At 34.7% G+C, this 13,162-nt stretch overlaps 1 protein-coding gene across 1 annotated transcript; it reads left to right on the top strand.

Annotated features, from left to right (window-relative positions):
- The first annotated feature begins 400 nt into the window (after nt 1-400).
- Nucleotides 401-1,703, top strand: LOC144837618 (echinoidin-like). The gene is made up of 3 exons (XM_078692811.1): nt 401-518; nt 877-1,140; nt 1,527-1,703. The coding sequence occupies exons 1-3, from the start codon at nt 443-445 to the stop codon at nt 1,685-1,687; spliced, it is 501 nt and encodes a 166-aa protein (XP_078548937.1). The 5' UTR covers nt 401-442; the 3' UTR covers nt 1,688-1,703.
- The last annotated feature ends 11,459 nt before the right edge of the window (nt 1,704-13,162 follow it).

The raw sequence follows: 13,162 nt of genomic DNA, 5'->3' as shown, positions 1-13,162 counted from the left end.
AGAGAAAATTAAAATTCGTCGCTGTAACCTTCACTTTGAAGTATTTAACGTCTATTCAATTAGCATATTACGTTCCTGGATGAAACCAGTTTTCCAGGTATGTCTAATAAAAAAGTTGTATGGGCCTAAGTACACTTGAATTAAAATATTCTACTAAATATTGATAAATTACTTTTTGTTCTAATTTATATTCGAGTCACGTATATTACCCAGTTATGGGTTTACAAAATGTGTTTTAATTTATTCAATGTTGGTAACTTTTGTCTCGACCCGACTCAACAAGATAATACAATTTTTACGATTATTTAAAAATATATGAATTATACAAATTGCAGCGTAATAAAATATCCATTAAAAATACGCTTTGTAACCGAATTTATTTATTCACATTTTGTTTTCAGAGGTATACTTTGGTGAAACTGTTCCCGAATCATCTATCGAAATGAAGATCAAAATAACGTTTACGTTTTTGATTATTTTTATGCTTGTTACTTCTCTCGTATCGAGCAGCACAAACGGTAAGTACGTTAAGTATAAAGAAATGCAATTACGATACAGTAGCTGTATTTGGTGTTGAATGTCTAAGCCATGTAGTTCTCTTATAGGCACACCCTATAGTTATTAAGGTATAGAACTAAGTTTTTCTTTCTCGAAACCGATTTTCTTTTATATTAATTACATCGATTATGTACAATTACAATTATTCGAATAAGGTTCTCTAAATCTCGTAAGTTATTTGGTGTAACTGAACCGGAACATGAACAAGTGGAATTATAGAAACAAAATCTAGATAAGGTCTACGAACGTTTATTTCAAGCAACCAATATTTTATTAAATACAAAAAACAACAAATGAACTTATTTCATCATATCATAGGTGCTGTTTGTCCAGATTTGTGGAAACCTTTTGGTCGCAAATGCTACAGATTATTTGAGAACCCTCTCAACTGGTTTGATTCTCTTGAAGTATGTAAAGGCTATCAAGGAAGTTTAGCGACTGTGAATACAGAAGCAAAACAGACGTTTATACTTGAAATGTGTAGCGGTAGCGATAGCTGCAATCTGTGGATCGGATTTAACGACATAGACGTTGAGGGTGTTTGGAAGTGGGTATCTGGAGCAGATGATAATGATTTTACTAGTACGTAGGTATATTATACAGCGATATAATATTGCCTGGTTTAGAGCTGAAATATTAACATCTGATATCCCCGAGGGAATGATATATTTCTCGAAGCGAAGCTTAGCGAAAAATATCATTCCCAAGAGTTGCTACACAAAATTACGTGGTCATCCTCGAAATTTCACTGGATTGTATACGAAAATTATATAAGAGTCCTCGAGAATTTATAACGTTTACGATCTTTAAAACAGTGTGATGCCATTTCGACCAATCACGGTTACTATTAATCAATGTTTAGGATCAATGTTAGGCCTATATTGTTTATTATAGACGTTTAACAATAAATTTGTATCTACATTTTTTCTATTTTTATCACTTGTGTTGAGACATACATTTTTTCACAGTGTGGCACCCAGTTGAACCAAATAACGGGGATGGGCGGGTGAGTGAACCATATCGAAGCAACGCAGATTGCGGCAGGCTGGATAAAGATCAAGCATTGTGGGTGGATCGTAATTGTTTATACGGATCTTACGGCTTTATTTGTGAGAAAGGTAGAAAATAATTTAAATAATAATTGTAATGTATGTAACTTACTTAAATTCTGTAACTCAAAAGTTTGAAATTAGTTTATATCATTGTTTAGAGAACTGTTAAAAAGGAATGCTGTTGAATTGTACACTTAAGTCCCTAACACTAACCCATGTAGTACGGACAGTTATAGTGCCGTTTGAGGAAGTTTACGCATGCCTAAAGCAGGACATTTCCAAGTTTTAGTTTCGTATTCTAAACAGACTTCAGCCAAACGCAACATCGATAAAACAAAACACGAATCCAATGTTCGCAAATTTTGGTGGAATATTGACAGATATAACGATACAGATAAATTGATTAAAGAGATTATTAATGATAAACAGATACCGATAAGTGGATCGCCAAAACGATTCATAAAACGTTTGTATAATGCAACAAGTTACTGATTTAATTTTTTGCAAGAATTTTTTTAACTACGACATTTGCTAAATTAATGATAGCATAGTCTACGTATTTGATTTGATTTGTTTAGTAACGATGTGATTTCAGTTAAAGGAGAATTGAATTTATGATTAAGTATTGATTTTGTAACGAGTTTGATAATGATTAATTTTGATGATCGATATTGAGATATTGAAAAGAACGACAAGCATTTCGTAACAAATATTTTGTTTAACCTTTGAGTCGTTAATCTCAAGCATTAATTAATTAATTGATATAAGAACAGGAGATTTTCTTAGTACTTTTAATTGTATTTTTTACATTGAGTACAAAAGTCGAATTTGTCGACCGATTGAAATCATAATTACCTGTGAATATAAATGCTTAAATCGATAAAGTTGTGATGATAACGATATATTGTGGATAAGTTTGTGTCAACGGGACACACACATTTGTTTCTTTTAAAGTTTGAAGTGATTAAGTTTGATATTTTGAGTAAATTATTGATTTTAGGCTAATCAGCCACAGTTTCTTAAGTTTTATGTTTTAATTTAATTGATTTATGTTCGAAGGCCAATAGAATGCGATAAGTTGTCGCACGATTTCATGTATGTTCAATGTAATATATTATTCTTTAAGTTTTGTATTTTTATTTTAACCGATTTTTGTTTGATTTGCGCGAATTTTTATACCAACTTCATTTTTAATTTTTTAAGAGAGAGAAGAGAGAGAGTGAAAGTGATAAGGTTACACTTCAGAGTCAATGGTTTTGGCTAACTCAATTTTTGCTTATATGTATAATCATGTTTTTTTTTCTTTTATATAACTTTAATTTTGCATGCCACTATTATAACCATTTTTATATTTTAAATAGATTAGAAGAAAAAAAAAGGGAAACAGAGGGATGTAACATAATGATATACTTTTATAATTGAGAAATCAACCTTTGTATCAGAATTCAAATAAGTTCACAAACTTGACCCAGAAAGTCCAGAGGAGAAATTGTCCAGATGTTTCAAAAGTACATTTAGTCCATTTAGCTCATAATTAAATCTCAAAAGTAAACAGTTTATTTGACCCCCCTCTGACCTATCCCATCGTTAAACCAGGAGAGATTGACACTATTTAAGTACAGATTTGACAGTGTTATCCATCATTGAAATACCTTATTATACCGTTAATCACTTCTACTTAAACACCCCTGGACCAACTTAGGACCAATCGTTACCCTCACAGATGAAGTAGCATCACCTAATCCTGTTCCTTATCTTTATACTTATAGTTGTATATTGTACTGAAGTATTATTGTATCAAGTATTATATTGAATAAACAATATATGTGTTACGACAGTCAAGCGAGTAAGAGTCTTCATTACAAGTCAGAAACCTCACACACCAATATATTACATAAAAGATAATACAGGTACAATTAAAATATTAACCAAAAGAAAACAAGTAAAGAAATGCAATTAATTTTAAAATAAACTTTTTTTTTTTTTTGACAGGGAGGAGACAAAGAGTTAGAGTGGCCGCAGCATTTTCTGAATGGTCTACGGTTAAAAGTGGAGTCCCTCAAGGCAGCGTATTAGGCCCTTTATTATTTATAATTTACATAAACGACCTACCTGATGCAGTTAAATCTAAAGTATGGATGTTTGCAGATGACACTAAGGTGTTTAATGTAGTGCATGAAAACAGAAATGATACTGTTCAAAATGATCTCAAGGCATTATCCGATTGGTCTAAAAGATGGCAGCTGAATTTCAACATCAATAAATGTAAAGTAATACATTATGGAAATTCAAATCCACAAATGCAATTCACTATGCCAACAGAGGAAGGTGACGAGGATCTGCCAAATGCCTATACTGAAAAGGACCTTGGAGTCACTTTTGATCAGTCTTTAAAATTTTCACTACAAACGAATGAAGCTGTAAATAAAGCAAATAGACTCATTAGACTGGTAAGGCGATCTTTTGCTTACATGGATAATGATATGTTCCTGCCCCTTTATAAAAGTATAATTCGACCTCATCTGGAACACGCAAGCTGTATATGATACCCTATCCTAAAAGGTGATTTGGATAAGCTTGAAAGAGTGCAGCGTAGGGCCACTAAAATTGTCAAAAAGTTACGAGATAAATCTTACGATCAGAGATTAAAAGAGCTTGGATTACCTACACTGAATTACAGAAGAAGGAGAGCGGACATTATACAAGTGTTTAAAATTATCAAGGGCTTGGAACAATCTATACCACACTACAGTACAAGCAGAAAACATAAATGCATTCAAGGATCAACTAAACAAAGACAGAGCAATGGGAGATAAATTTTGCTACCAATTCTAGTAAATACAGAAGAAATGGAGGGCGTTTAAAAGGCATCTGCCTTAATCATGAGCCCGAAGATTCAAGTAAGAACATATCAGTGATCGATCGGTCGATCCTATCATTAATGATAGTATAGGCTACTATTGCGTTGTGTCTAGTATAACAATCAAATAACTAATCAACTATATTAACTATAGTAAAACAATTCCAAAATTAAGAGAGATAAAATATAGATGCTTACCTAGTAACCAGTGAAGGAGATGAAAACCTTTACTTTGGGCTAGGCACTAGTAAGTGTCATCCATTTCCAGTTGGGTAATATGACAATTTTTAACCGATGGTATATATATTTACCATAACATTATTTTGTAGTTTACAGACCGATTACTGTAACTCGAGTCATACACATGTAATTATCAATTTAAAGTTAGATTATACAAAAAAAAGAAATTATTAAAAATGCAAATCAATTGACAAAATCCCTTGTCCATTTATGAACTGACCCATACTGAAACATTATACAGCTAAATATTCATGACCATTTTCCCGCCACTTGGATGAGGTGACTCATCTATTTATAGCATGGTCACTTATCATTCCAGCTTTTACTTTAATGGGTCCCACAAGGTTTCTCAGGTTCAAGTCAGATTCAGCAGATCATTCAAGTATTTGGGTATAAGCATACCTGTTACCCTGTTACACTCACCCCCCATTTATCTGCTAAATCACAGTGATATACAAATGCATTAACCTAAACCTAAATACCTCGGTGCATTTAGTCACGATTCATACAATGAAAATGACATCATAGAAAATTACATAAAAAACTTAACTAAATGGCATTTATAAAAAAACGAAACTGTTGTATCATAACAGCATACCTGTACCTGATTGAACCAATGAGAGAAGTTATGCAGAATTATTAGAAACAACCAATAATAATTTATCCAAATGGATTACTATTGAAGGGTGGCCATACCCACAATAGTCGGTGTACAGAAGTGCCCGTTTACACTTCAGAAGTTTCTCGAAATCCTGCGATTACTACTCGAAGGTTCAATCCCACCCATCACAAGGTGACGTACCAACATAACAAAAGCCATACACATGGCAAACAAGTAAGTTAAAAAAAACATTATACAAAAAGATACAGTATACAGTAAAGGTAACAAAATAAACAAACTACTGTGATTAAAATTTAAAATTAAGTAAAATTGTCTTCTCTCAGACATGTATAAAAAAAAAGTTAAGTGTCAAGCAAAATTAATACAATTTAAACAATCAAACATCTAAACAACCCACATGGGATGCCAGTTGGGTACAATGACAATTTTTAACCGATGGTATATATATTTACCATAACATTATTTTGTAGTTTACAGACCGATTACTGTAACTCGAGTCATACACATGTAATTATCAATTTAAAGTTAGATTATACAAAAAAAAGAAATTATTAAAAATACAAATCAATTGACAAAATCCCTTGTCCATTTATGAACTGACCCATACTGAAACATTATACAGCTAAATATTCATGACCATTTTCCCGCCACTTGGATGAGGTGACTCATCTATTTATAGCATGGTCACTTATCATTCCAGCTTTTACTTTAATGGGTCCCACAAGGTTTCTCAGGTTCAAGTCAGATTCAGCAGATAAATCATTCAAGGGAATAAGCATACCTGTTACCCTGTTACACTCATATCCACCCTTGCCCCTATCTAACTTAAGGAAATCAATTGCGAGTACCTCTAGTGGTCTAAATGCAATAAGATGACGCATTGGGTTTCTAGCTTTAGGTGTTGTAGATTTTGCTAACATACATGCGCTACATTTATTGATATGACTTCGCACATCTCTAGCCATTTTTGACCAAAATACCCTTCGTCGCAAGAGAGAACATGTTCCAGTGACACCTTTGTGACCCCACCCATCATGACAACCACTAAGTATTCGAAGTCGTAAAGATTTTGGGAGAAGAATTTGAAAAGTTTCTCCCAAAATCGGATCTATTACTTTTCTATGAAGCACATTATCTCGTTCAACAATTCTATGCCATTGGTCTAACCATGGCCTAAGATTTTTAATATCTGAAACCGGAATCTTTTCTCCCTCCCAGTGTCCATCTCCGATTCCATAACTGCCATATTAGAATATTATTTGCACCTCATGAGATTTATTAACTAAGCTAATTGACCGCACCTGTAAAGGAATAGCAGTAGAACCTAGTTTCTGACGTAAATTATCCTCTATAACAGGGTTGGTTTGGGGATATCTACTTAAGGCGTCGGCGCAAACATACTTGAACGGAATTTAATGTCAAAATTAAAAGCTGCTAATTGGGCAACCCAACGCATTTCGCAGGCTCCAAGTTTTGCATTTTGAATATGAGCTAAAGGGTTATTGTCGGTTAGTACGGTAAATTGGGTGCCTGATTTGTCTACCACCGCCCATTTTAGTGCTAATAGTTCGATTTTAAATAAACTGTAGTCCGGATAGTTTGTCTCCGCTCCCCTAAGTCCTCTGCTAGCAAAGGCAATAGGATGTACCCGGCCCTCAGAATCTGCCTGAGCTAGACAAGCCCCTAACCCTTTTACTGAGGCATCTACTTCTAAAATAAAAGGGCGTGCAAAATCAGGAAACGCTAAAACAGGGGCATTGGTTAAAGCTACTTTCAGTGTTTTAAATGCAAAATCGGCTTCAGCATTCCAATGAAATTTCTTTTGGACGGTTTTTGGTTTGTTTTTATGCCTAGTAGGAGGGAGGATTGAATGAAGTGGTGCCGCTATTTGTGAAAATTTTGGAACAAATCGCCTATAATATCCAGCTAAACCAAAAAATGACCTGAGCTGTTCTGCACTGGCTGGTATAGGCCAGTCCCTAACCCTTTGAATCTTATCGGAATCGACGGCAACTCCATGCTTACTTACAACATGTCCCAGGTAATTCACTTCTTCCTTCAAGAAGGAGCACTTTGATCTTAAGGCCAAATGTTTTAAGTTTAGTAAAGACGTTATCTAAACGTTGGAGGTGTTCTTCAAATGTAGAACTAAAGACTAAAATATCATCAAGGTATATTAAAAGTTCAGTTAAATTGCAGTCACCTAAACAGCTTTCCATAACACGCTGAAAAGTATATGGGGCGTTAACAAGTCCAAAGGGCATTCGTGTAAATTCAAAAAGACCGAACGGCACCCTGAAAGCTGTTTTAGGAATACTATCCTCATCCATCACTACTTGATGATAACCATGTGCTAAATCTAAGGAAGAAAAATATTTAGCACCCCCTAGCGCTTCTATAGCTCTTCTATTCTAGGCAAGGTAAAACATATATTTACTCGCCAATTTGGTATTGGATATATAGCTCACCGCACCGCCGGAAAAAACGAATACCCTTGTAATGCTGAACGTATTTCCCTACCCAAACTCACATATTTTATTCGAGAGAAGGGTTTTTATTTTTAGTTATTGATCAATTTTGGGATCTATGTAATTTATGACTTCTTTACCAATATAAAGTGACATTAGTATTTCTATTTGACAATTAAGAGTTCTTCAATCCAAAATCGTGAAGGAGCTGTGAAAAAGCTTGAAACTTGCATCGCCGAAATCAAATCATGGTGTACACAACATGCTTGTACTGAACGATGTCAAGACTGAATTGATTCATTTCACTTCTCGCTTTTGACCTCCAGACTGGATACCCTCTGTTAAAATCGGTAACTCTTTGATTACCCCATCACCTACCGCTCGAAACCCTGGAGTTACCTTAGATTCCGTCTTCAACTTGTCTGCTCATGTTGACAAAGTGTGCAAATCTGCAATGAATTCCATCCGCAAGATTGGACATGTTCGAAAGTATTTAGACCCTAAATCAACAGAAATATCGGTCCATGCATTTGTTTCATCCAGGCTAGACTCTTGCAACTCTCTTCTTTGCGGGCTTCCAGCTAAAACTATCGCTCTAAGGTTCAGCGTGTTCAGAACATTGCTGCCCGTCTGGTTCTTCGCATCCCAACATGTCAAAACATAACACCAGTACTGGAACATCTACATTGGTTGCCAGTTGAGAAGAGAATAATGTTTAAAATTCTTCTCATTACTTTCAAATCACTTCATAACATGGCTCCAACTTTTCTATCTGATATCATTTCTACATACAAGCCAAAACGAATTCTGAGGTTTTACTCAGGCCTATACCTACACGGCCTTCAACACAATTTTATGGACAACGTGCCTTTTCGTGGTCAGCTGCTGTTCTCTGGAACGCCTTTCCAAATTATATCAGGAATGCTGAATCACTCACCACATTCAAACAACTCCTGAAATCCCACCTTTTTAATTTGCATTTTCTTTAGTTTTTGCTCTTCTTTTTTCTGTTGATTGTTCAGCGCTTAGAGGCGTCCTGCATTTTGCGCTATAGTAAATTGAACATTATTATTATTATTATTATACAACACCCCATTCATAATGGTATAGCCTTGGTGATAATTTGCAATCCAGAAATATTTTGGTTAGGCCTAGATTTTTAGAAATTAATTTAATAAATTATGCCAAAAACCTAATCTAAAACAGATTTTAAATATTTTTTTTTTATTGTAAAAATTACAAAAACCTTTTCTTTGATTAAATTAATTAGCATCGATCGAAAAGCAGCATATACTAGAATAGGGCATATTTGGAATAAATTTACCACGCGTCGTGCTTTCCATACAAAGCGTTGGCTTAACTTGCGTCAAAGAACTTAACACAAGAATCTCTTCGTCCGGAAGCATGTAATTTTCGAAATGCATTGCAGGATAGAATAGAGCTAATGGGTGGAGTTACAGACCATCAGACCACCGAAAGAGAGTCATGGAAACGATTAGCGTACGCAATGTCTACCCAAGACGAATAGCGTAACGGATAATGATGATGGGTGGTGCCATTGTGAGCCACAGAGCTCTGGTGAGCCATGGATTAGTGCGCCCTCATCAAATTAGAAAGTCAAAATCTTTGTATTGTGGAGGAGATAGGATAATTGACAGGACATAAAAAAGCTCTAAAAAAAAAACAGGAATGATAATCTAAATTTACAATTTTCTTTTATGCTAAGGATACAAATATGTATTTTGCGGATTTTATAACATATTTCGTTCCAATATTTTCTTTAAGTTTTTTTAAATTAATATTTTAATTGTTATTATGACCTTTATTAGGCCTATATTTGATTGATTTAAGTGTTTTGAAATAAAAATAAATACAAATTATGCAAAACTACTTTGGTTAACTAGTTTATTTTTTATCATCATAGAGAAATCGTATATTTTTAGTTTTTAAAAGACTGAATTTTACTATATTTTGTAATAATGTAATATTCATGTACAGAGACCTGAGCCCTCTATAGTGATCTATATAGTTTCCTAGTTTGGAGAGGGCGCTGCTGTGAAATGGCGCTGCTGTGAAATGGCGTAGCCCAGTTTTGACCTTTTAACCCTGTACTTCCGATACCGTGTCTTGAAGGTAACGGGACGATTCGGCCCTGAGACGATTCGCCCCGGGACGATTCGGCCCTGGGATGATTCGGCCCGGGATGATTCGGCACACTTAAATTTATCGGCTTTGATATGCATTTATAAGCATAAAATAAGCTTTTTTCCCCAAACTTTATTTTCAGAGAGACTATGGGGTAGTACTACTAGGGATAAAGATGCAATAAAGCAAACATTTTGAAAACATTGTCGAAAATGATCATTTTTTAGTCACGCGAACGATGTAAACAAGTTACGCCCTCTGTTGGCCGCTTGGCGAATGCACGAAATAAACAAAGTTTTCGAAGTAATAAATTGAATATAAAATTATGTTTTTTTAGTAATTTATTATATATATTATATCAAGATTGTCAATATCAATAAATACGGATTGTTAACACCTTTAAAAACTGGAAAAAAAAATGAATATGACTTTTGGTGAGACGTGGGCCGAATCGTCTCACCAAAAGTGGGCCGAATAGTCCCGGGCCGAATCGTCTCAGGGCCGAATCGTCCCTGAACCGGCATCGGACGTACGAACAGGAGATTCTTGTGTTATAAGTTCTTTGCTTGCGTTCTTTTCAATTTCGTTTGATAGCTTGATGTGTGTTTGCCACACAACTGATAAAGAAAACGCCCTAAAAGGACATCTGGACTGAGATTGTAAGTGATATTTGTTATTGAATGTGGTCTGACTAGGGTAGTAGCACCACCTAAAAGCTAATGTTTTACCATCATGTTTGTACAATGTTCTGTCCTAGTTAAAGCTTTGGTATGCTAGGCTAGGTTCAAAAAAGAGGCCGAGCAGACTGAGTCTCGCTAGTCAAACCAGGCGCGCCCGGTCTGTTGCACTTTAAAGTCGCCTCTTACACAGTCGCACATTCGCAAACGCTAGCAGACAAGTCAACAACTCTTTAGATTTTTTGACGAAAGTTTCTGTGATAGCAATTATAAAAAAAATGTATAATAAAAACAAATCGAATTTAGGTACGTACGTGACAAAAAAATTCATATTCAAGCAATTTTATATTGCCATAACATAGGCCTATAATATTAGGCCCTATCAATCATATTTTTTTATAATTCTATTTAAAAAATGGAATTCAACAAAAGTTTAAATGAACAAAATCAGTCAACTATTTTGTTTTATACGATTTATTTTAATAATCAAATTCGGTGATAAATTGTGTATACAAAATATATCAAATTTTGTGACCTTTTTTTTACTTCTGAAAATATAATTAGTCATAACTTTTTTGTTTGTAATTCTTTTTCAATTCTTTTTTCCCCCTGTTGAATATCAAACTGATAACATCAAAGACAATACATTCATCTGTATATCAAGATGATTTAGAAAGAAAATGTATTTAAACTTTACCCCCCCCCCCCCCCCCTCCCCAATAATAGAGATACTGGAACCATAAACATAACATATTTTAACACATAAAATCATTTAAAATTTGTTTTTCACACAGGTTGAATGGCAAGATCGTGTATCTACACTGTACATTAAGATGAATTAGAAATAAATGATATTTAAACTTTATCCCCCTCCCCCCCCCCCCAAAATAGATATTTGAACCATAAACATAGCATATTTGAACACATAAAAATCATATGAATTTTTTTTCACACAGGTTGAATGGCAAGATCATGTATCTACACTATACATCAAGATGAATTAGAAATAAATGATTTAAAACTTTATCCCCCTCCCAGAAGAGACCGGAAACATAATTATATACAGTACTACTTATTGCCATGTGTTAAATCGATTGCCAATGAAAACATAGAAATATTGTAACTTTCGGCATCGTCATCATAACTTTCTTCCTCACCCCAATACTCAATACGGTACATCCCTTTTGAGAATTTTTTTATTCTACCAGAATAGACAATGTCTACTTTCGTTGTCTCATCATACCATGCATGACTTATAAGTCCTTTTAGTTCTCCCGACAAGATGATATTAATTTCATCTTTCTGTGCTTTCCAATCTGGATTTTCCTTTAACATTTCTGTTAGTCCTTTTGATTTTAAGTTTCTTTCCAACTTTCTTCTTTCAACATCACTCTTTTTCTGCTTCTCGTCTTTAATCCTTCTATATATTTCTTTTCCGACTTCCACCACTGTTTTCTTTCTCTCCTCTCTCTTCTCTCTTCCGAATTTAATAGCAGTTTTCATCAATTTGATTTTTAGTGGCTGATTCAATGTTTGCAAAAACGTGGTTGTTTTTGTTTTTTTCTACAGGTAGCCATAATGCCACAGGCAAGATAATCTAGTGTAGCATTTAGCTTCATAGATTGTCTGGCTGAAAACATTCCCATCATCTACTCCGCCTCTATGTTATGAACACGAGCAGATGAGGTGTTTTCCCTTAGAGCTTCCGTTATTATGAATTTTTCATAATGCGCGTATTGGCGAGTCAACACTTGTAATGTTGCAGTTAGGCATGTCAGCGAATAACTTGGGGTCGGTTTGCTTGACTTGTAATTTAATGACATCAGCTAAAACTTCACCAAAGCAGTTGGTTGTGGTCGACAGTGTTAGCTCTGGCTTATCAGCGTACTTCTTAATCTTCTCTTGAACTGAACATCATATGCATCAAAGTGGCTTATTTCTGATTCCTTTGCTACATAAAATCTTTTTATCCAAGGGGAAGATATCAATTTCCCAACCAAGCCAAACACCTGCAGTTCACTCTGGGCGAAGTTGGTAAGAAACACCCGTTCCATAGCACGACATATTGCAGTGCAACTTAAATTTGACTTCAAGAGTAACTCTTGAAAAAAAGGTTTTTCAGTGAAAAGCTTCTCGGCAATGTGAAACGTTATATGCAATCGATTACCCCGGTATCTTGGTAGAAAGCCTTTTTGGAAGCCTCCTCCTTGTAAAGCATTTTTTAAACCTTTGGGGTCTCCCTTTCCATCGCATTTTACTAATGTTGTGTACAAGGCGTTGGGCGATACAGTCGTGACCATACAAATCTTTGTGTTGATTACTTTGTTGCTTTTCCAAATTATTCAAAACACTGTTACAGTCTCTTGCGATAGTTTCCAACGGGTGAAGATGGCAGTTTAGTTCAGTTAAAGTCGTCTTCCATATCTTCTCAATTAAAGCAACCGTTGCATGATTAACTGCCGCTCTGTCTGTCATTGTTGATTTAATCTTATCAATTAACTGATGTTGAATTTCTTGAACATCCTTATCATGTATTTTAC

Source organism: Antedon bifida, chromosome 3 (genome assembly GCF_963402885.1).
Source record: "Antedon bifida chromosome 3, ecAntBifi1.1, whole genome shotgun sequence".
NCBI lineage: Eukaryota > Metazoa > Echinodermata > Crinoidea > Comatulida > Antedonidae > Antedon > Antedon bifida.
This window is presented reverse-complemented; position numbering and strand designations above follow the sequence as displayed.